The sequence below is a fragment of the Bos grunniens genome, chromosome 22 (genome assembly GCF_055505025.1).
Source record: "Bos grunniens cultivar Pamir isolate PY7600 chromosome 22, Bosgru_T2T1.0, whole genome shotgun sequence".
Lineage (NCBI taxonomy): Eukaryota > Metazoa > Chordata > Mammalia > Artiodactyla > Bovidae > Bos > Bos grunniens.
Genome location: NC_141186.1, coordinates 2,113,667 through 2,138,536, shown reverse-complemented (window position 1 = coordinate 2,138,536; position 24,870 = coordinate 2,113,667). Strand labels below are relative to the sequence as shown.

The 24,870-nt window shown below is 40.2% G+C and overlaps 1 protein-coding gene across 14 annotated transcripts in view; it reads left to right on the top strand.

Annotated features, from left to right (window-relative positions):
- The window catches only part of SLC4A7 (solute carrier family 4 member 7), a 124,333-nt gene that overhangs the window by 38,893 nt on the left and 60,570 nt on the right, over positions 1-24,870 (top strand). For 7 of the 14 annotated variants that reach the window (XM_086365551.1, XM_086365547.1, XM_086365559.1 and 4 more), the window contains exons 2-6: positions 3,064-3,145; positions 11,386-11,532; positions 18,375-18,513; positions 19,065-19,225; positions 22,448-22,636. In XM_086365551.1, the coding sequence (XP_086221677.1) occupies positions 3,064-3,145; positions 11,386-11,532; positions 18,375-18,513; positions 19,065-19,225; positions 22,448-22,636 (718 nt within the window). Of the gene's footprint in view, positions 1-3,063; positions 3,146-4,763; positions 4,885-11,385; positions 11,533-11,714; positions 11,729-18,374; positions 18,514-19,064; positions 19,226-22,447; positions 22,637-24,870 lie in introns of those variants that run through there. The other 7 variants (XM_086365558.1, XM_086365553.1, XM_086365550.1 and 4 more) reach the window with 4 other exon arrangements.

Below are 24,870 nucleotides of genomic sequence, written 5' to 3'. Positions count from 1 at the left end.
AGCAAATAGTGAGGGTTTGGACAGCAGCGAATTTATTTGAAAATTTAATCAAATTGATTCAGTTCCTGAGTTTTAAGATATGAGAATTAGGACACTGAGAGTTTAGATAGCCAGGAAATAGTTATATATGAATTTACTTTGTATGCCCTGAAAAAAAAGCTATTCCCCAAAGTAAGATATTTTAAGGTCAAGAGTTGGAAGAGACCTTGAAAGATCATTTTATCCAAGCAAACTCCAGTTTTGCTCCTTTCTGAAACACTTTGATCCTTCCAGTGATGCTTGGCACGGAAAGTGATGAGAAGCTGACTGTGTGATGTGTCCTTCTGATCTGTTGTTCTAAGTGGAGAGGAGGCGCAGGGCAGTTGGAATAGCCACAAGGGCCATGGGGATGGCTTGGTGCTTGTCTTCCTGTGGAACTTGAAAAATATAATCTGATGGGTCAAGTAACTTTCTTCTGGGAAACTAATAGTAAGTGGAATACTAACAGGGTTGTAATTAATATTATTTTATTTTTATTCAGTTCTCTTATATTCATTTGCCTCTCTTGCCTACAAAGTTATCATTTAAAGCTTAAGAACCTTTAGAGAGAACAGATTACTTATTTCCTTCTTGAAAGCTTTTTTACCATCCCTCCTGCTTTGGGAGGTATGTGCTGTACTTAATCACTCAGTCTGGTCGGACTCTGCGACCCCATGGGCTGTAGCCTGCCAGGCTCCTCTGTCCATGGGCATTCTCCAGGAAGAATACTGGGGTGGGTTGCCATGCCCTTCTCCACGGGATCTCCCTGACCCAGAGATCGAACCCCGGTCTGCCGCATTGCAGGCAGATTCTTTACCATCTGAGCCACAGGAAAGCCCAAGAATACTAGGGTGAGTAGTCTATCCCCTCTCCAGTTGATCTTCCCCTCTCAGGAATTGAACTGGGGTCTCCTGCATCCCAGGCGGATTCTTTACCAGCCGAGCTACCAGGGAAGCCCGGGAGGAGTGTAGTGCTCTAATTTTGTTTGAACAGAAACATTGTCCATTTCCTGGTGCTCATCTTCCTCCTGCTCATTGCCCTCTTAATTGCACCTGGCTCCTTTCTGCTCCTTTCTGGCTTTTTGGCCCTTTCTGGACATCCTTTTACTTCCTTTGTCTCTTGCTTTGATCCTCTGATAGAGGCGCTGTGGGACGGGGTCTCTCCAGTGTGGGTCTGTGCTGAATGAGGTTCTGTTTTCTGGATTCCTGTGTACTACACACGTGCATTCTCCGTGAAGGGATCCAGGTCACACTCGAAGTTCAGACAGGCCTTTGTGACATCAGTCAGTTCTCCCTCAGAATCTTTGTCTGCCTTTTCAAAACTTGAGTGTCATCCTCTGTCGTGTATCCCAGACCCAGGTTTGTTGAGCACAGGAGGGTCCTTGTCCCCCGTCCCCTGCTCCTTGTACTCTGCTCTCCAGTCTCTGTTACCTAAGGTTGAGCAGATTTCCCTGAGGTGCTAGAAGTGACAGGTGGTGTCCCCCTTGTCTGCCTTGCCCACAAGTGGAGGTGCATTGTGGGCCTCAGGAGCTGTGCCGGGAGGTCTGGGGGGCCGTGGAGTGGGGGTGCACTGCAGGCCTCAGGAGCTGTGCCGGGAGGTCTGGGGGACCTTGGAGTGGGGGTGCACTGTGGCCCTCAGGAGCTGTGCTGGGAGGTCTGGGGGGCCGTGGAGTGGGGGTGCACTGCAGGCCTCAGGAGCTGTGCCGGGAGGTCTGGGGGGCTGTGGAGTGGGGGTGCACTGTGTCCCTCAGGAGCTGTGCTGGGAGGTCTGGGGGGCCGTGGAGTGGGGGTGCACTGTGGCCCTCAGGAGCTGTGCCGGGAGGTCTGGGGGGCCGTGGAGTGGGGGTGCACTGCAGGCCTCAGGAGCTGTGCCGGGAGGTCTGGGGGGCCGTGGAGTGGGGGTGCACTGTGGCCCTCAGGAGCTGTGCCGGGAGGTCTGGGGGGCCGTGGGGTGGGGGTGCACTGCAGGCCTCAGGAGCTGTGCCGGGAGGTCTGGGGGGCCGTGGAGTGGGGGTGCACTGTGGCCCTCAGGAGCTGTGCCGGGAGGTCTGGGGGGCCGTGGGGTGGGGGTGCACTGTGGCCCTCAGGAGCTGTGCCGGGAGGTCTGGGGGGCCGTGGGGTGGGGGTGCACTGTGGCCCTCAGGAGCTGTGCCGGGAGGTCTAGGGGGGCCGTGGAGTTCAGGTGTGGGGGGAAGGGGCTTCTGCCATCTGTTTTCAGCCAGTGGCACAGAATCTTGTACATACTGAGTTCATGATAAGTAGTTTATGAGTAGTCTATCATGTTCCTTTGTAAGTTAAGTTAGAAGTCGAGAAGCAACATTAAAGCTAAAATTTTCTTTTAAAAATACTCTGTGTAATGTATTACAGTAAATACGGTTAGTGTTTTTGTTGAGCAGAAAAGTGGAACAAAACTGTTCAGAACTCAAAGGTGGACTGACCTTAGAGGTTAAATTTTGAGGTGACTTTTCCTTTGTAGACAAATAAAAAGTTCTTATAACTTTGGTTCTTGGTAATTTATGATTGAAAGTGAAACATGTTAAGTCTGTGGACTTACTTTTGACCATTGTACATTTAACCATAATCCAGTATCCAATATCTAATATAGGTGAGTTAAGTGGGATTCTTTCTGTTTAGAATACCTAAAAGCAAAAAAAAAAAAAAAAAAAAAGTGTTCTATATTGATATCTAAGGGTTTCCCTCAATCCCAATTCTCTGTAATTTCTGATTAACTTCTAATTTCTGAGAGTCGTTCCACTGAAGTGAATATGTATACCAGTTACTTAGTAATTTCCATGGAAGCCCAGAAAATCTTTGTCATTTCAGGTCTTTCCATTAGACTTTAGATGGTCTTCTGTGGATTAAAAAAAAAAAAAAAAAAAGCCTGTAAACATACTTTTAAAAGAATATAGTTAGCCATAGTATGAATTCAGTTCTTTGACAGGAAGCTCCTCTGTTACGTATTTCTGGCCATCTCAAATAACACGCCTAGCAGTAGGCCCTCAGTGTATGTTGATTTCATGAATGAATGAGAATCATTTCTTTTTAGGGTCCTGATGAAGAAGCTGTTGTGGATCTTGGCAAAACCAGCTCAACTGTGAACACCAAGTTTGAAAAAGAAGAACTAGAGAGTAAGTTTTTTAAAATAACTTCTGTTTAGCAGTATAAAGTACTAGTGAATGTTAGTGTCCTTTAAGTTTTACTAATTATTTGTTGAAACTGTTGTTGTTGTTATTGTAGAGCATTCATTTACAAGAGTGTTCAACACTTTTCTAAACATAGTTTAAAGAATATATTGCAAAAACCTGTGCAACCAATACCCATATCTACAAAGAGAACATTCCTTGAAACATAAATATCAGATTGGTTTTCAAATTTTACTAATGGTCACCATTACTTACCTTGAAAATTGAATGCCACAATTATAAAATCAGTTAATTCTTTAATTTTTTTTTTCTGACAACCTGCTGCTGCTGCTAAGTCACTTCAATCGTGTCCGACTCTGTGCGACCCCATAGACGGCAGCCCACCAGGCTTCCCCGTCCCTGGGATTCTCCAGGCAAGAACACTGGAGTGGGTTGCCATTTCCTTCTCCATTGCATGAAAGTGAAAAGTGAAAGTGAAGTCGCTCAGTCGTCTCCGACTCTCAGCGACCCCATGGACTGCAGCCCATCAGGCTCCTCCGTCCATGGGATTTTCCAGGCAAGAATACTGGAGTGGGCTGCCATTACCTTCTCCGTCTAACAACCTGGGTAACTTGAATTAAGAGCAAAATATAATGTGCCAGAATAATAAGCCACAGTTACCACTGGTGTCATCTAAATATTCATTTTATAGGTCTGTTAATCAGCCTTTTAAAATACTTATAAAAACCTCAGCATAGAATTATGTAGCACATCAGTTATTTGCCAGTCTGTTTTCCCTGAGCAGGAAGAAGTCCTGACAAATGGTTTTGGTTTTCTTTCTTTCTTTCCTTTTTTCTGAAATAATTTTAAAAGTTACAGAAGACTTGCAAGGCTAGTACATGGTGTCCCCTGTATATACAGCTTTTTCTGATGTTAACGTTTTATTTAAGCATAAGTTTATGAAAATGAAGAAGTTTCCCCGTTTTTCATAACCTTGCCACTTTGGAAGAGTAATAATAGTTGGTAGTAGAACATCCCAGAATGTGGGTTTGTGTAATGTCATGTTGTGACGTGATGCTCTCATGGCGCAGATCATGGGTGTGTGGGCACGTGCCACGTGTGATGGCCTCTCTCACCTCTGGACCAGTGATTCGGTGATACCAGTACCTTACTGCTGGTGATGTTAACCCTGAACACTTGCTACGGTGGTGATCATAGGCTTTTATGTAGATCATAAATTTTGATAGATTTATTTTGGGGTCTTTTTGAGACCTACATTTAAAAAAAAAATTTATAATTTAATCATTTCATTCAGATGTTGAGACCTACATTTTTAGGTTAAAGTCTTCAGCTCAATGGAGCCATTGCTTTACAAAAAGAGTTGGAAAGAGACCCAAATAAGTGTTCTGCATGTTTACTTTCTGAGATGGACAAAACCCATTTTTCAAAATTGACTTTAAAAGTTTAGGCTTACGAGGGCTTCTGCAGAGAGTTTTGTTTACCTAGAAGCTTGATTCTGTAAATTGTAGGCACTGGAGAGGTTAACATTTTCAGCAGTAATTTTGTTAGTTCAGCTGTACCGTGACCCACGTGGCCCGTCACTCTGTTGTCATCCTTCATGCAGGTGTGATCCAGAGCGTGAAGAGAGCCACCTGGCTGTGGTCCTGGCCCCCTTTGATTACCCAGCCTTTCGCTCTTCATCCTTTGTGCATCTCTGAATTTCACTGCAAAGTATGAGGGAGAGAGTAAGTTTATCTCAGAGTTTCACTGAATAGGGCTTTGATGAAATAAAGTTGTGATGGAGAACACGAAAGGAGACGATAAAAGCAGGAAAAATAGTAAGGCTCCATCTCCCAGTCTCTGGATTCTAGCATATTGTTACTAATTTTATCTAGTCTTTCTAAGTTTCAAACTCAGAATTCATTTTTATCTTGGGGTGTAGGGCCTTGTGTGCCAAAACCCCTTAGAACCAATTGGAGTAACAACTTTGTAACTCACACTGCACAGTGATTCTTTAATTTCCACTTTTGGACAGTGTTCAGAAGAAAATAGTTTCACTAAAATAAAACTGTAAGATCACTGAGTTTTATGCTTTTTTTTTTTTTCATTTTTCTTAATTGCAGTATAATTCAACATAATGTAAAAATTGCCATTTAAAAGTGATTTTTTTTAGAATATTCACTATATTGTGCAACCATCAAACCTTTATTTCCAGAATATTTTCATCATCCCCCAAAGAAACCCTCTATAATTTTTTAAATTAATCTTCTGTTGACATTTAACTGGCCCACAGCACTGTTCGTGCCTGGTGCTCATCACAGTGATTTGATGTGTCACCAGATTCCGACGGAAATGGAGAAAGTGGGGAAAACCATGAGACCATTCAGGTATGACCCAAGGCAGATCCCTTACGATTGTACGGTAGGAGTGAGAAATAGATTTAAGGAATGAGATCTGATAGAGTGCCTGAAGAACTATGGACGGAAGTTTGTGACATTGTACAGGAGGCAGTGATCAAGACCATCCCCAAGAAAAAGGCAAAACGGTTGTCTGAGGAGGCCTTACAAGTAGCTGAGAAAAGAAAAGAAGCTAAAGGCAAAGGAGAAGAGGAAAGATATACCCATTTGAATGCTGAGTTCCAAAGAAGAGCAGGGAGAGAAAACAAAGCCTTCCTCAGTGATCAGTGCAGGGAAATAGAGGAAAACAATAGAATGGGAAAGACTAGAGATCTCTTCAAGAAAATTAGAGATACCAAGGGAACATTTCATACAAAGATGGGCACAATTAAGGACAGAAATGGTATGGACCTAACAGAAGCAGAAGATATTAAGAGTTGGCAAGAATACATAGAAGACCTATACAAGAAAGATCGTAATGACCCAGATAACCATGATGGTGTGATCACTCACCTAGAGCCAGACATCCTGGAATGCAAAGTCAAGTAGGCCTTAAGAAGCACCACTATGAACAAAGCTAGTGAAGGTAATGGAATTCCAGTTGAGCTATTTCAAATCCTAAAAGATGATACTGTGAAAGTGCTGCACTCAATATGCCAGCAAACTTGGAAAATTCAGCAGTGGCCACAGGACTGGAAAAGGTGTTTTCATTCCAATACCAAAGAAAGGCAATGTTCAAACTACCGCCCAGTTGCATTCATCTCACACACTAGCAAAGTAATGCTCAAAATTCTCCAAGCCAGGCTTCAACAGTACATGAACCATGAACTTCCAGATGTTCAAGCTGGATTTAGAAAAGGCAGAGGAACCAGAGATCAAATTGCCAACTTCCACTGGATCATTGAAAAAGCAAGAGAGTTCCAGAAAAACATCTACTTCTGCCCTATTGACTACGCCAAAGCCTTTGACCCTGTGGATCACAACAAGCTATGGAAAATTCTTCAAGAGATGGGACTACCAGACCACCCACCTGCCTCCTGAGAAATCTGTATGCAGGTCAAGAAGCAACAGTTAGAACTGGACATGGAACAACAGACTGCTTCCAAATTGGGAAAGGAGTATGTCAAGGCTGTATATTGTCACCCTGCTTATTTAACTTCTATGCAGAGTACACCATGAGAAATACTGGGCTGGATGAAGCACAAGCTGCAATCAAGATTGCTGGGAAAAATATCAATAACCTCAGATATGCAGATAACACCACCCTTATGCCAGAAAGTGAAGAAGGACTAAAGAGCCTCTTGGTGAAAGTGAAAGAGGAGAATGAAAAAGTTGGCTTAAAACTCAGTATTCAAAAAACTAAGGTCATGGCATCCAGTCCCATCACTTCATGGCAAATAGATAGGAAAACAATGGAAACAGTGACAGACTATTTTTCTGGGCTCCAAAATCACTGCAGATGGTGACTGCAGCCATGAAATTAAAAGACACTTGGTCCTTGGAAGAAAAGCTATGACCAACCTAGACAGCATATTAAAAAGCAGAGATATTACCTTGCCAACAAAAGTCTGTCTAGTCAAAGCTATGTTTTTTTCCAGTAGTCATGTATAGAAGTGAGAGTTGGACTGTAAAGAAAGCTGAGTGCTGAAGAATTGATGCTTTTGAACTGTGGTGTTGGAGAAGACTCTTGAGAGTCCCTTGGACTGCAAGGAGATCCAACCAGTCAAACCTAAAGGAAATCAGCCCTGAATATTCATTGGAAAGACTAATGCTGAAGCTGAAACTAATACTTTAGCCACCTGATGCAAAGAACTCACTCATTGGAAAAGACCCTGATGCTGGGTGAGATTGAAGGCAGGAGGAGAAGGGGACGGCAGAGGATGAGATGGTTGGATGGCATCACTGATTTGATGGACATGAGTTTGAGTAAGCTTCTGGAGTTGGTGATGGACAGGGAAGCCTGGGGTCCATGGGGTCGCAAAGAGCCAGACGCGACTGAGCGACTGAACTGAACCGACTCATTACAAATTGATCACCATGGTAAGTCTAGTTACCATCTGTCATCATGCAATCATTATATTTGTATGCTTTCATTTGGGACTTTTCTGATAATTTTTTTATAATAATTGAACATGTGTGTCAGGCAACTCAAATTCTTTTTACTCTGTGCATATTTGTAAATGACTGAGAAATCACCATGAGTATTGATTTTGGGATTACAAATAAATTTTAGTGGGTAGGCATATTTACAAATGCAGAATCCATGAATAATGAGAATTGATTACTTTCAAATCTCATCTAAAAATAAAGATCTTGAGTTTCTTGTGTCTTTTTTCTGACCATGTTACAGATATTATTAGAAAAAGAATGCCCTGAACAGTTTATATTTCAACATTAACTATTTTATGTTGTACATAGAGAAAGCAGCTCTCTGCCAGATGGGTTTTGCACAGCTACAGATGAGTTAAACTTGTGGTCTCCATCCCCTTTCCCCTATCATAACTTTACACAGGAACCTCATTTAAACAATTTAAGAAATCAAGTTTCTCCTTCTCAGTGTTGGATATAGTGCTGTGAGCTGTCAGCTGGCCTGATTGAGTTTCATTTAGTGGGCAAAGAGCAGGGACTGCCTTTCATCACTTTTTTAAATTTAATTTTTTAATTGAAGTATATAGTTGATTTCCAGTGTTGTGCCAGTCTCTGCTGTACAGCAGAGTGACTTGATTATACACAATATGCATTCTTCTTTAATGTATATTCTGTTCCATTATGGTTTGTGACAGGATATTGTGTATAGTTCCTTGTGATATATAGGACCTTGTTGTTCATAACTGTTTTTTGGTCTGAATACAAAACTAGGATAATGCAACATCAGAGGTAGCTTTTTCTAGTCTAAAAGTATATTATAACCTTATTTTATTGCTTTTTAATCCAGTCTGACAATTTCCACCCTTTAATTAGAGTATTTGGATTGTTTAAACTTAATGTATCTCTCATTAATTTGGACCTTACTAATTTGAGATTTTCAAAACTTAGTAAATATTTACAACTATCCATTTGTGAATAATCATTATTAAAGCATATATCTTAAGGACCTACTAAGTAGGATTGACTGTAAATGTAGATGGAAAACATCGATGTCTACATAGTATGATTTCAGGTGGGCCAAGTTCTTCTTTCTCAAAATTTCTTTTCAAGCTTGCACATGAATACTTACAGAACATCTAGTATTCTTATATGTATATCTAGTATACTTATATGTATATCTAGTATACTTATATGTATATCTAGTATACTTATATGTATATCTAGTATACTTATATGTATATCTAGTATACTTATATGTATATCTAGTATGCTTATCAGTTGATGGCATTAGCCTTTGATGTAATATTTTATGTAGTGCTCTGTAAAATAAGAGACGCTCAGTCGTGTCCGACTCTTTGCGACCCCATGGACTGCTCCGTCCCTGGGATTCTCCAGGCAAGAATACTGGAATGGGTTGCCATTTCCTTCTCCAGGGGATCTTCCCAACCCAGGGATCGAACCCGGGTCTCCTGCATTGCAGGCAGATGCTTTATCCTCTGAGCCACCAGGGAAGCCCCAACAGGAGACTAGCATTGTTAATTTCATGAACTTATATGTAATGCTTTTCCATCAAAGTAGAATTTGGTATTCTTTTGTTTATAACTCCTTTTTCCCTTTTTGGAAACCTAATACTGGCAATACTTGAAGGTATTGTAGGTTTGGTTCCAGACTACTGCAACAAAGTGAGTCACAGTAATTTATTTTGGTTTCCCAGTGCATATAAAGATTAGGTTCATGCTGTATCATAGTCTGTTAAATGTGCAATAACATTATGTCTAAAAAACAAAGTATCTGCCTTAACTTAAAAAATACTTTATTGCTAAAAAATGCTAACCATCACTTAAACCTTCAGTGTGTCATAACCTTTTTGTTGGCAGAGGGTTTGAACTTGATGTTGGTGGCTGATCAGGGTCGTGGTTGCTAAAGCTTGGGATGAATTTCTTAAAATACGACAACAATAAAGTCTGCCACCTTGGTTATTCATAGATGATTTCTCTGTACCCTGCAGTACTGTGATAGCATCTGACCCACAGTAGAATGTCTTTCAAAATTAGAGTCAGTCCTCTCAAACCCTTTTACTTTTATCAAATAAGTTGATGTAGTCTTCTAATTCTCTGTTGTCATTTCAACAGGCTTCACAGCAGCTTCACTGGAATAGACTTCATCCAAAGAAACCACTTATTTTACTCATCAGTAGGAAGCAGCCCTTTATCCATTCAGATTTTATCAGGAGATGCAGTGATTCATTCCCATCTTCAGGCTCCACTTCTAAATCTAGCTCTTTTGCCGTTCCCACCACATCTGCAGTGACTTCTTCCACTGAAGGCTTGAGCCCCTCAAAGTCATCCAGGAGGGTTGGAATCAACTTCTTTCAAAAACTCCTCTGTTAATGTTGATACTTTGACCTCTTTCCATGAATCTTGAATGTTCCTCAAGGCAGCTAGAATGGTGAATCCTTTCCAGAAGGTTTTCAATTGATTTTGCCCAGATCCGTTGGAGGAATCACTACCCATGGCGGCTGTAGCCTTACAAAATATATTTCTTAAATAATAAGACTCGAAAGTTGAAATGACTGCTTGATTCATGAGCTGCAGAATGGATGTTGTGTTATCAGGCATGAAAACACCATTAACCTCTTTGTCCATCTCCACCAGAGTTCTTGGGTGTCCAGATGTTCTTGCGTGAATGAACAGTCATATTTTGAAAGTAATTTTTTTCTGAACAGTAGGTCTCAACAGTGGGCTTAAAATGTTGAGTAAACTGTGTTGTCAACTGATGTGCTGTCATCCAGGCTTTGTAAAACCTATAATGGAAAAGAATCTAAAGCTATACAGCTGAAATTAACATACTATTGTAAATCAACTAGAGTTAAATAAAATAAGTGAAAGGAAAAGCATAATTCTTAAGGGCCCTAGGCTTTCAGATGGTTAAAGAGCACTGGTTTCAGCTTCATGTCACCAGCTGCATTAGAGAGTCAGCCAGTCCTCTGACGCTTTGAAACCAAGTACTGACTCCTCTCTAGCTGTGAAAGTCCCAGTTGGCATCTGCTTCCAATAGAAAGCTGTTTCATCTAGATTCTATCCAGACCACTAAAACTTTCTCCATATCAACAGTAAGGTCATTTCAGTTTCTTATCATTTATGTGTTCACTAGAGTAGCATTTTTAATTTCCTGCAAGACTTTCTTTTGTATCCACTTCTTGACAATTTGGCACAAGAGGCCTGGCTTTAGGCCTCTCTTGGTTTTCGACATGCCTTCCTTACTAAGCTTAATTATTTCTAACTTCTGATTTAAAGAAAGAGACATGTGACTCTTCCTTTCACTTGACTACTTGGAGGTGTTGTAAGGCTATTAATTGGCCTGTTTTCAGCATCACTGTGTCTCAGAGAACAGGGAGGCCCGAGGAGAAGGAGAGAGGTGAGGGAATGGCCAGTCCATAGAGCCATCAGAACACACACATTTATCAAGTAAGGTTGCCATCTTGTATGGGCATGGCTTGTGTTGCCCTCAAACAGTCGCAATAATCACATCAAAGATCACTGATCATAGATCACCATAATAAATATAATACTAATGGAGAAGTTTGAATCATTATCACAGTTACTACCAAAGCATGACACAGAGAGGGAGTGAGCAAATGCTGTTCGGAAGATGGTGCCGATAGGTTGGCTCAGTGCAAGGTTGCCACAAACCTTCAATTTGTAAAAAGCAGGGTGACTGTAAAATGAGGCCTGCTAGTAATGTTTCTGAATGTCTTACCAGGCCATCGAGCTGTGTACATCGGCGTTCATGTCCCGTTTAGTAAAGAGAGTCGCCGGCGTCACAGGCATCGCGGACACAAACATCACCACCGGAGGAGGAAAGACAAGGACTCGGACAGAGAGGACGGACGGGAGTCTCCTTCTTACGGTAAGAGGGGTGGGAGTTCCGTCCTGGGCACGGGAGTCTCCTTCTTACGGTGAGAGGGGTGGGAGCTCTGTCCTGGGCACGGGAGTCTCCTTCTTACGGTGAGAGGGGTGGGAGCTCTGTCCTGGGCACGGGAGTCTCCTTCTTACGGTGAGAGGGGTGGGAGCTCTGTCCTGGGCACGGGAGTCTCCTTCTTACGGTAAGAGGGGTGGGAGCTCTGTCCTGGGCAAGTCTCCACTAACGCTTTAACGTTCTTTCCTGGAAATTTTATTTTTAAATAGACATTTCCTCTTAAAAATCATATTTCTATAATAATTTACACATTATATGCGTTGAGAAGTAGTAATTGAAGTAAGAATATTTTTTTCTTTAAGAAAAATGCTTAGTTTATAGCTTAAGATCTACTTGAGATGGGTGAAAAAAGTAAGGGATTTTGGTTTCTTTATTGTATTCTAGCCTTGGAATTGTAAATGTTGAGTCTTGGCACTTCAAATTCAGTTTAGGAGGGTTTCTATTTCCTTTTCTCTATTATATGTTTCATTATTTACATATGCAGTGAACAAATATCTGGAATCCTTAGGCTCCTGGAAGAGATTGAAATTTTTAAGAGTTTTCATTTTTAAGTACATTTTTTGACCAGAAGATTTTTTTTTAATTTAAATGTATTTATTTTTAATTAGATTTTATCCCTTATGCTGGATTACTTGGTTTTTTGTGGGAAAAAAAAAAGAGTGCTTTGATTAGATAGTATGTCTTTAGAAAGACAAGACTTTTTGCTTGAGAGCAGAGCAATAAAGAAGTGCCAGCGGACACAGTAAATGTTGGGAATCTTAGGAAAAAAGGCATATAGTAGAGGAAAGAAAGTTAATAATATCTGATAATAAAGATTGCTAGTTGTTTAAGTGGCGCTGAGAGCTGGAAAGGCGAGAAGCAGAAAGAATAGCTGTGCGGCTTGAGCGGGACCTTAGACATGTGCTCAGCTGACATCCAGGGCATCATTGGTTTCTGAGGACATTGTGGCCCTTGCGGCTGTCTGCACCATAGGTCCTGTTGTGTGCTCTCAGCAGCCAAGAGAGCTGCACCCCATGGCACGTGGGTGCTGTGCTAAAAAACGGTTTTGTTGAAGAGTGAAAGAATTACTGTGTGTTATACAGCTTATGTCATGACTGAAGGAAGGGAAATACTGATGGCCTAGTAAAATACGAACTTCCGTTTCTGCGAACTATTCCACAAAGCCCTTCACATATGCCCTTTGATTCTCAGCATTTAAAAAAACCAAAGATTGGTGGTGGTGTTTTCATTGTATAGATGGAGAAGCCTCAACTTAGAGAGGCTACATGATAGAAATCTCTTCACCAGTCCTAAGAGATACTGACAGCCTGATAAACTCTATCAATATTAAGTGGTCGAATAGCCAAAAAAGATAATGTCACTAGCAAAGGCAAAGTCGATGCTCATTTTAGAAAAGATCACTAGTGGACTCTGATGCCCCTGATGCTATTGGTAGTTGAGAAGTATCTTGCTGGGCTTCCCAGGTGGCTCAATGGTAGAGAATCTACCTGCCAAGCAGGAGACATGGATTCAATCCCTCGGTTGGAACATCCCCCTGGAGAAGGAAATGGCAGCCCACTCCAGTATTCTCATCTGGAGAATCCAGTGGACAGAGGAGTGTGGCAGGCTCCATACAGTCCTTGGGGTGGCAAAGAGTCAGATGTGACGGAGCAACAAGTATTCTGCTATTCCATGTGATGATCCATTTAGTTTAGAATATTTTACTTCGTGAGTAAATGAATATGCTTCTTTATTTCATTGTGAGTAAAAAGGTACACAATATTTTTTAATAGAAAAAATTTTTACTAAATTATGTTTATATGTTCACCTGGTTAGGCGATTTAATGAATGTTCAAGCTGAGGTCTGACATTTGAAGTCTAAATATAGTGGTTTGAAAAATATATTTGGTGGAGAAAATATTTGTGACTTTTTCATGGCGTTATTATGCCTAGAAAAGTTTTATGCCACAGAAGTGGGTTTATTTTGGTTTCAACTGCCAGTCTGTATCCTAGAAATTGCTATGAATGAAGTGGCTTCTTTCCTCCCCTGACTCTCTAAAAAGAGATTATGCTGATCTGCTGCTTCTGGACATGATGGAATAATAGGAATTGAATTTGCATTCCAATTTTAAATAGCTGGAAAACTGCACAAAGTGTTTGAAATAGTAATTTTCAGACATTGGACAATAGGCAGCACAGGACACTGAGCTCTGTGAGAGGGGAAGCAGTGAGATGGGCCCTGTGGTTCCTGAGCTCATCAAGCGACATGGTTCCCAGGCTGCAACATGAGGAGCTGGGACAGAGCCTCGCAGCTCTCAGGGTTGAGGAGATAGGCTGGGATTGGGGAGGCCTACGACATTAGCATTTAAGATGTAGAGTGCCAGAAAATAGAGAGCTGCACATAGAGAGTTCTAAAGGTCTGAGGAAGGGCACTTTCCAGTCTTTGGCTGAGCACTCACGTGGGCGTGTGTGACAGAACACTGTCTGGGGCTTGCAGATGGCTTCCCGAAAGCAGGTGCAGTGAATGGATCCTGGATTTCACATGAAGACGAGGCACAGGATGAGTTCCCACCATTCTGAGGGTGGAGGTCTCGGAAGGGTATTGACTGCGTTTTACACTCAAGACTGCAGTGAATCTACTATAAAAAAAATTTTATAGTAGAAAGAAATTGAATTCAATTCTTGAAAGAATTGAATTGACCTTAAGTTTCTGCATGTCAGAACAAACTCTAGTACTACTAAAAGAAATAGAGTAAAACCTAGCATTTAACCATGTGAAGTGCACAATATCTGACATTCACAACTTATTTGAAATATAGTGAAGTAGGAAAGTAGGCATAACCAAGAGAAAAATGAATCAGTAGGAACAGATCCAGAAATGACAGACTTAATGGAATTTCTAAAGGAAGCATGTTGAAGCAGTATAATAAATGCTCTTTATTTATTAAAATAAAGGGAGAGAGAAAAATAGACTGATGAGGAACAAGGCTGAAAATATATGAAAGTCCCAAATGGAACTTCTACACATGAAAAATATAGTATTTGAAATGAATAGTACAGCAGATAAGATTAACAGATGATTTGACATTATAGAACAAGAAAGATTAGTGATTTTTGAAGAGATTGTGATAGAAACTAATCAAAATGAAACAGAAAACAAAAGCTGAAAAACCAATAAATAGCATCAGTAATTTGTCAGATAATATCAGTTTAGGTAGTCTAACATATATATAGTTGGAGTGCCAGAAAAATTTCCAAAAGTAATTAAATCTCTGAACTCACAGGTCCAAGGAGTTCAGCAAAGCCCAAGGAGAAGAAACATGAAGAAAACCACCAAATCCCACATATCAGATTGTTGAAACCAAGATGTAACCGTCCTACATAGCTTCAAAATCCATGAGGCAAAAACTGATAAAGTTGGAAAATGAGAAATTGACAAGTATAGTTGGAAATAACAATTCTCCTTCCTCAGTAATGGATAGAACAAGTGAACAAAAAATCAGTAAGGATGTGGAAAACCTAAGTAACACTGTCAGGCTGATAGTCACACGTATAGAACTCAACCACAGCAAAATATATGTTCTTTACAAGTGCATATTGAAGATTTACCAAGATCATATTCTAGGAGGCCATAAAACAAGTCAGTACATTTGAAAAGACTGAAAGTACATTCTCTGACCACAATAGAATTAACCTAGAAACATACTGAGGTAAATACCAAGATACTTGGAAATTAAATGCAAAGCTTCTCAGTAACTCATGGTTTAAGTGCAATCACAATAGAAGTTAGAAAGTATCTTGAATTCATGAAGATGAAAACCCAGTATAGGCAGTGACTGGGAGGACATTCTTCAAAGTGAGGACATAGTTTTGAGATGCACAGGCCTCATTTAGCATGGCTCTCTGCAAAGTGAGGATGTCTATATTTTGAAATTTGTCAGGTGTAGCTGAAGCAGTGCTTAAAGAAAAATGTATAGCATTTTATCTTTATATTAGAAAAAAGGAAAGACCTAATCAGTGATTTAAGCTTGTAACTTAAGAAATTGAAGGAACAAATAGAGCAAATTCAACCAAAATAAGGAAAAGAAATAATTGAAATGAGAGAAAAAATGAATTAAATAAAAATTAGACCAACATTAGCAAAAATCAATCAGACCGAAATCTGGTTGTTTGAAAAGATCAATAAAATTGATAAATCTAAATAGCCAGACTGATCATGTGAAGGGAAAAAAGACACAAATCCAGCAGCAGAAATTTTCAGTACAGATTCTACAGATTAAGAAGGGACTATTATAAATGATTCTATGGCAACAAAATTGATACTGCAGATTAAATGAGGAAGTATTTTAGGATTACATGCTATTAAGCAGAAATGGGTAACTTCAATTACCCTACATGTAGAAAAAGAAATTAAATTTGGAGTCTCATACATTTCCATGATGAACATTTTCTCCCCCATACATAGCAACATATAAAAGTAAGAAATAACACAAACTCTGCCCGATTATTAAAGATGACAAAACTAGGAATAGCAAACTAGGAATATTAGAAAACTTCCTCACTTCCCAGTCATCTTGTGAAGCCAGCGTTACCCTGGTACCGAAACTTGATAAAGATGTTAGAATAAAACTGCACACTAGTTATTTCTCACAAATGTAGATTCAGAAGTCCCACCTTTTCCCACCAGTATTTAGGAGAGCGAATCCATCATGACAGTAGTATGCTGAGTAGTGGCCCCGCCTTGTCTGTGTCCCTAATGTCCGGAATCTGTGAGTGTCAGCCATATTTAGCAAAGGTGAGTTTACAGGTGTGGATAAATTAAAGGATTTTGAGTCGCGGAGATCATGCTGGATTAATGGAGATGAGCCAGATTTAATCACAAGGAGTCAAAAGATCAAAGGAAGACAGTGGTGGTATTGATACAGTGGGAGGGGTCCAGACCCGAGGAATGTAGGCAGCCTCCAGAACCTGGAGCCTCCAGGAGGAACCATCCCCATGGTTTTAGCCCTGCATAAAACCCATTTTGGACTTATGGTCTCCACAACTATAAGAGAATAAATTGATGTTATTTAAGGCACCGAATTTGTGGCAATTGACTGTAGCAGCAATAGGAAATTGATAAACAAGTGGACGTTCAGGGTCATTTTTAAAATTTAAACATCTGTATCAATGTAAACTTATTAACAGTATAAAGCAGAAAAACCCCATGTAATCATATCAGTAAGACAGAAAAATTCCACCCCCCATTCATGATAAAATTCCCGTAACATACTAGGAATATTAGGAAGCTTCCTCAGTGTGATAGGAGCATCTAGAAATGCAGGTGGGCCACTCAAGGTTTTCTCCCCATGAACTGGGAAAAAGCAGGCTGTCCTCTCTCACCCCTTGTGATCAGCATGGTACTGGCACACCTCTCCAGTGGAATAAGGCAAGAAAGAAATGAAATACATCCAGAAGAAAACTGAGGATGTAAAATTGTCTTTATTCACAATTACAGAATCACATAGGTAGCAAATCCTAAGTAATCTGCAAAGCTACAAAAATATATGAGCTTAGCAAGGTTGCAGGATACAAAATCAGGGTATAGAATCAACTGTATTTCTGTATAAGAGCAGTGAGCAATCAGAAAATGAACTAAATACTGACACAGTAGCACCAGAAAAATCATTTGGGGATAAATTTCACAAAAGATACATAAGACCTAACTGTTGAGCCAGGCGTTAGGAAGCCCAGTCACACCGTGGTTTGCCATGTGTTGGTCCCAGAATATCCCCTTCTGTGAAGAGCCACACCACGTGCATACTGTACAGCTTTGCATTGCGAACGCCTCTTCCGCTGTCCTTTACGTTTTCCTCTTTCTGGTGTTTTTCCTATTTGACTAGCTTATTCTGTTTTCTGCATCTCTTAACCTTGTCTTGTCATTAATGCATTTTGTATAACCTCCTCCTCACATCTGTCTTTTCCTTTAACAGTTGTAATCTGCTTTGTAACCTGTTTTAATTTCCCTGTTGGGGTTTTAAGTTCCTGGAGGTTTGTTTACTTAGATGTAAAATTTGAATTTGACATCCTCTCTCATATCTGGAAGAATTTGATTTTGTTTTTAATTGATGCGTGTTGTTGTATGCTTATGTATTTATTCTGGGGCCCCTGTGGCTTTCAGCTGTTCTGGGCTAGAATGTATGTTAATTTCTTGGTTGGGAATCCTAACAGATTCCCACACAGATAAACTCAGGGGTCATGAGTGGCAGTGACCTGTCCTACGTCTCTGGCCTCAGAGACAGACTTGCTTTTCCATAAGAGTAAGAAAAGGAGTTTTGCGTTTTCTCATCATTTTTTTTTTTTTGGAACTCAGGGATTTTCTTTTTTTAACTTTTGAACTTTAATTAACTATTTTCAATGTTGTATGTTGTCTAACATTTCCATCTATTTTTGGTGAGGGAAAAGTCCTGTTCTTATGCACAGTGTTTTCTTGGTTTTGGATGTTGCTTACTTTGTTTTTACAGAAGTTTGTTGAAGATTAGTATGAGTTATCTTTAACATACGGTTTTTCTTTTCCATCTGTAGAGGTGATCGTTCTGTGAAATTCTTTTGTTCCAGATTGTTGGCCCTTATTTCCTTTCAGAATTGTATTATTTTAATAATAATCAGAAGAAATTTGTTTTAATGGAATATATTTGTAACAAAACAGTGAGTAGAGAATTTCCTCACTTCTGGAAATTCTGTATTTAATTTACCTTTGTATTAACTGAGGAAGATTTTTGAGTGTGCGTCTTTAAATTCTGATTTTTGTCAAGACACGCCATCCCAGAGAGTCCAGTTCATCCTCGGCACTGAGGACGATGACGAGGAGCACATCCCCCACGACCTCTTCACGGAGATGGACGAGCTCTGCTACAGAGACGGAGAGGAGTACGAATGGAAGGAAACTGCCAGGTGGTGACGCTCTCGATGCTTTCAGCTGCTGCTGCTTGGTTTCTTTGAGTAATGAAAACATAAAACTGAAATTATGAGACACACAATGCTTTAAAACAATGAGTAGAGAATTTCCCTGTGTCTAGAAATTCAGTATTTAATTTTTCTCTTTATTCTCATAATTTGTTTCATTAAATAATTCTTAATACCATAATAGAACACAAAAGGAATTATGTTAACTGTAGATTTTCATGTCTTTAATTAGAGAAAAAAATCTGAGAAGACATTTTGCATATTTAAAGTTTAAAATAAGATTGGAAGTTGACACGATGGAATTCCAGAATTTGTTTCTGTAGACTTACTGTTGTGACAGCTGGACTAGAAAGAGGAACTGCCAAGATCTAGTGACTCTCAATGTTACAGACCATTAGCTTAATTTGTAAAAGTGTGTATAAAAATTTTATTTTGGTGATGGTGATCTTTTTTTCTCTTTATAAGAATATGCTTGCATTTATCATATTTAACAGAATCATCACTATTTGTAACATATTTGTATACATTATACATTTCAGATGGCTGAAATTTGAAGAGGACGTTGAAGATGGTGGTGACCGGTGGAGTAAACCTTATGTGGCAACTCTTTCTTTACATAGTCTTTTTGAGCTAAGAAGTTGCATCTTAAATGGAACAGTCATGCTGGATATGAGAGCAAGCACTCTCGATGAAATAGCAGGTGACAGCAAAGTGACTTCTTTATGTTTAAATTGCAGTGAAGTTGAGATAAATAAGGAAAATAAAGTGGAATTCTAGACCGTTGATTTGATGGTTACATGTTGAGCTTCCGTTCTGTGCAGGGCAGTATGAAGAGTTAGACGTAAATAACCCCTTTTTATCCTTGGTAAGTTTGGAGTCTGAAAGATGAACTGAGACAGATGTAGCTACAGTGTCAGGAAGACTGTGACTCGTGCCGTAAGCAAGATCCGGAGTCTGCTCTTTGGCGGTGCAGAGGAAGGAGCTTTTCGTTTCCTTGTTCCTGGACTGTGGTATCTGGGGAGACCTAAAAGGTACATTAACTGTAACGTATCCATAGAATGTGAACATGTGGCAGCAAGGGGAATGTGGTGTGAGAGGAAAAAAGCGTTCTGACGAGGAAGAGAAGGAAGAGAAGGCTGGAAAGTACCAACAGGTATGATCTCAGGAAGGTCAGTTCTCTGTGAGTACACAGATTTCTTGAGATTTGCAGGAAAATAAATTAGAGGTGAGTTACGACTATCTTTGAATTACTGGGTTAAGAAATTGGGTTTGATTTGATAGGCATTTTGGTTCTCAGTGATTTTTAAGTACGAGAATATTACCAGATGTGGAACAACTGACTGGTCCAGTATTGGGAATAGGATACAACCAGGCTGTGTATTCTCACCTTGTTTATTTAGCTTACACGCAGCGTACAGCATGTGAAATGCTGGGCAGGATGAATCACAGGTTGAATTTAAGTTTGCCAAGAGAAATATCAATAACCCCAGATAGGCAGACGGAGAAGGCAGTGGCACCCCCTCCAGTACTCTCGCCTGGAGAATCCCATGGACAGAGGAGCCTGGTGGGCTGCAGTCCATGGGGTCGCGAAGAGTCGGACATGACTGAGTGACTTCACTTTCACTTTTCTCTTTCATGCATTGGAGAAGGAAATGGCAACCCACTCCAGTGTTTTGCCTGGAGAATCCCAGGGACGGCGGAGCCTGGTGGTGGGCTGCCATCTCTGGGGTCACACAGAGTCGGACACGACTGAAGTGACTTAGCAGTAGCAGCAGCAGATACGCAGATGATACCACTGTAATGCCAGAAAGTGAAGAGGAACTAAAGAGCCTCTTGATGAGGGTGAAAGAGGAGAGTGAAAAAAGCTGGCTTAAAGCTCAACATTCAGAAAACTAAGATCATGGCATCTGGTCCTACCACTTCATGGCAAGTAGAAGGGGAAAAAGTGGTAATAGTGACAGATTTGACTTTCTTAGGCTCCAAAATCACTGCAAACTGACTGTAGCCATGATACTAAAAGGTGTTAACTTGGAAGGAAAGCTTTGCCGAAAAGGTCCGTCTAGTCAAAGCTATGGTTTTCCCAGTAGTCATGTATGGCTGTGAGAGTTGGACCATAAAGAAAGCTGAGTGCCAGAAAATTGATAATTTCGAATTGTGGTGCTGGAGAAGACTCTTGAGAGTCCCTTGGACTGCACGGAGATCAAACTAGTCAATCCTAAAGGAAATCAGTCCTGAATATTCACTGGAAGGACTGATGCAGAAGTTCCGATACTTTGGCCACTTGAAGCGAAAAGCCGACTCATTAGAAAAGATCCTGATGCTGAGAAAGATTGAAGGCGAAGGGAGAAAAGGGCGACAGAGGATGAGATGGTTGAATAGCATCACCAACTCAATGGGCATGAATTTGAGCAAACTCTGGGAGATGGTGAGGGACCGGGGAGCGTGGTGGGCTACAGTTGATGAGGCCGCAAAGAGTCGGACACAACTGAGCGACTGAGCAACAGCAGTGATCTCGATGTGTGTCAGCAGGATTACTCTGGGAGGAGGAGGTGGGGTGGCTTTGGATTAGAACAGGTTAGACGCCAGGAGGTTGTTTATTCTCTTGGAATGTCTCAGCAAGAAATGCCAGCGGCCTGAAGTGTGGCGGGTGGTACCAGTGGAAATGGAGAGAGAAAGAACAAAAAGATGGCTGTGATGAAGCTACTTGGTCATTAGCTGAAGTTGCTCAAAACCAAAATCAAATTCAATAGTAATAAATTTTATAGTGTGACTGACTAGCATTATAGTCACCTCAGTATAAAAAGAAAAGGCTATCGTAATTGATTTTCAAGAGAACCATAAATTTATTAGAATTTCTCAGGCTGGAAATACTTTGATGTTTCCAGATTGTTAATTTGACCTTGTGCTACAAATCTTTAAGTTATCAAAGTCCTTAACTTTCTTGTCTTCTATAAATGACTAAGAAAGTGATTTGGGAATTAGAAATATTAAATTTAGCTAAATGTAGTATGTCTTACTTTGGTTTTCCGGTGATCACATAATACAGTATATCTTAGTAAATGTATAGTCCAGTTTTCACATACACGGTAGCCTGTAGTTGTGGTTTTACTGTTAGAGTTTCCCTGCTAGTTTGATCCCTTACAGTTTTTCTCTGAGGAATATTACAGATTTGAAAGCTTGACTCTTATTTCAAGTTAGTGGCGCTTTACAAAAGTATTTATATCAGTGTGTACTTTGTAAATTAAAAATAGTCCAGACAGCGCAGTAACATATAAAATGTCATTGCCGTCAACCCCCCCCTCCCGCCCATTTCTCACACCCCCTCAAGCCTGATACGTACATCTTCCACAGAGTTACTACTTCATGTTTTATCTGTTCAGTTATGCACTGGTTTTCTACCTCTGGACGAGTGAGAGCAGAAACTCAGTCTGCTTGGTTAATTGCTGTATTCCTAACACATAATAGGTGCTCAGTAAATAGTTAATTATTGAATGAATGAGTACAGATATTCATCTACAGTTTTGGAGAAAAATATGAAGTGAAGCCATAAAATACCTTCATTTCTTAGGAAACCAGTATTATTTAAATATCCAGTTTAATGGAATTTATTATATACATATCAGTAAAGCACCTTCAGCTATATAGGAAGGCTCTTGGTGTGTAACAATAGCTTTGTAGTAAATAATAGTATTTATTAAAATCAGAGTCTCTATTAATATGTTCATTTTTGTTGGATAGTGTTCATACTTATCATTATGCATCCATTATTAAGTGTTAGAAGAGAATAATGCTTTTGAGAGCCATGTAAGAGTCTTATTTTCCTGGTAAGATTTCATTTACTGTTGATTATGTGTTACCGTCATCCAGGTGCTACTTTTATGTAGTAACAATGATTGTTATCTGTGTATTTTTCTTTGCCTAGATATGGTACTGGACAACATGATTGCCTCTGGCCAGTTGGACGAGTCCATCAGAGAGAATGTCAGAGAAGCCCTTCTAAAGAGGCACCACCATCAGAATGAGAAGAGGTTCACCAGCCGGATCCCCCTAGTTCGTTCTTTTGCAGACATAGGCAAGAAACATTCTGACCCTCACTTGCTTGAAAGGAACGGTGAGATAAGTTGTGGTGTCCGATTTTTCTAACACTTTACTAACAGCATTCCAGCTTGTTACAGTTAGCATTTGGGAAAAGAAACTCATTTTTTGTAGATAATTACATAGGTCTTTTATCTTTTTAATTCTTTTTTAAAAAAATAATAGTATTTGTACATTTAAGTATTTCATTTCTGAAATGTCTTTATAATGTGGCAGAATTTTCTGTAGAAATTACTTAGATGAGAAAATTAAGCATTTATTCTGTTAAAATGGGACATTGAAGTATTGGTAATATTTAAACACTACTGTAGGCTTCCCTCATAGCTCAGTTGGTAAAGAATCTGCCTGTAGTACAGGAGACTCCGGTTCTATTCCTGAGTCAGGAAGATCCCCTGGAAGGGATAGGCTACACACTCCAGTATTCTTGGGCTTCCCTTGTGGCTCAGCGGGTAAAGAATCTGCCTGCAATGTGGGAGACCTGGGTTCTGTCCCTGGGTTGGGAAGATCCCCCAGAGAAGGGAAAGGCTACCCACTCCAGTACTCTAGCCTAGAGAATTCAAGAGTCGGACATGACTGAGCGATTTTGACTTTCATTTTCTTTCAGATTCTACACTGTACGTAACCCTGATTACTCTCCTCCTTGCTTCTTTGTTTCTGTTCAAGAATTCTTGTATGGTTGATATAAGAGCTGTAAATTGCTATCTATAAATGTAGTTTAATCTTTTGAAAATTCAAAGTCTTGTGTTTGAACCTTTAATATTAGATTTTTCCTAGGATTTTTTTTTTCCTCCTGAGTAGACTGTACTTGCTGGGCATAAACAGTATTTTGGAGCTGGTTTGCTTTTAATTTTCCCAGCTTTTTATTGACATAATCTGTAAAAGGTTTTTGTACTCATTCCTGTTTTATAATGTCTTCAAGTCACGGAGAGTGGCACAGACCCACGTCCACTCACTCACGGCTCAGCAGTGGGTTGATGGGACTTGGGGAGACTGTTCGGTAGCTGCTCCCCTCTGTCCCTGTCTTACAGCTGGCATGCTGTCACTGCGGCTCTGTTAGGGTCTCAAAGATGGCTCTGATGTGACAGTGACTCTGGAAAACCCAGGTTGATCTGTTAGATCTCTGGCAGAGAACTGGGGTTGATCTGAGGGTCACTGCTGTGTCGAGCTGCTACTGTTACCCAAGGCACCTGACAGTTACAGTGAAGAGGAGTGGGGGCTGGGCCACAAACCTTTCCGCTCATCCTTCTACCTCTGAAATAAGAGTGTGGCTCTTAGCTGCTACAAGCACACTCACAGGTGGAAGACTTACCACATGTAAAGTTAGCAGTACTCAGTCTCCTTCTGTGGCTCAGTCTAAGATAATTAAGTCCATTTTCTTCTGAGTATTTGATCATTAAAACTCTTTTTAATTTATTTAAAACTGCCTTTCTATTTTCAAGGGACCTTAAGAATAAAAGAAATCTCTTACGGGCCTAAGTTGAGTTTGAAAGCAAGCCATCCATGTCACCACTTTTTTTTTTCTTTCCATATATTGCATATTTTCTAGTTGAGTAAAGTGAACTCGTTTGCCCAGAGAGACCACAAATCTTTCTCCTCCATACATAGTGGTTCCTGATTATCCTCTAGTTGTCTGTTGCTTCCTTTTAATCATAAGACATTGGCTGTTTTCTTGTAGATGCCATTTTAGCATGGGCGTTCTTTTATTTTGCTGTACTACTATAGTTGTAATTTTAACAGTTTTTCTGCATCTGGCTTATTTTTTACCTAAATAGTGGTGGTTTATGGAGTAATAGTTAATATATGTAATATATTGGGGATCTCTTGAGCATGTAGTTTTTATTATATCAGTAGTTCCCCACCTTTTTGGCACCAGGGAACTGGTTTCATGGAAGACAGTTTTTCCATGGACCAGGGTCGGGGAGGTGGAGGCTGCTTCTGAGATGATTCAGGCACGTCACATTTATTGTGAATCTCATTTCTATTATTACTATATCAGCTCCACCTCAGATCGTGAGACATTAGATTCCGGAGGTTTCTATTATTACTATATCAGCTCCACCTTAGATCGTCAGACATTAGATTCTGGATATTTCTATCATTGCTATATCAGCTCCACCTCAGATCATCAGACATTAGATTCCGGAGGTTCGCGACCCCGGACTTAGATCAGTTGGGATTGTTATATTTCTCATGCTTTTCCTAAAAAAAAATATCGTTCCACTAAGCTACTCTTCCTTAAAATAACCTGGT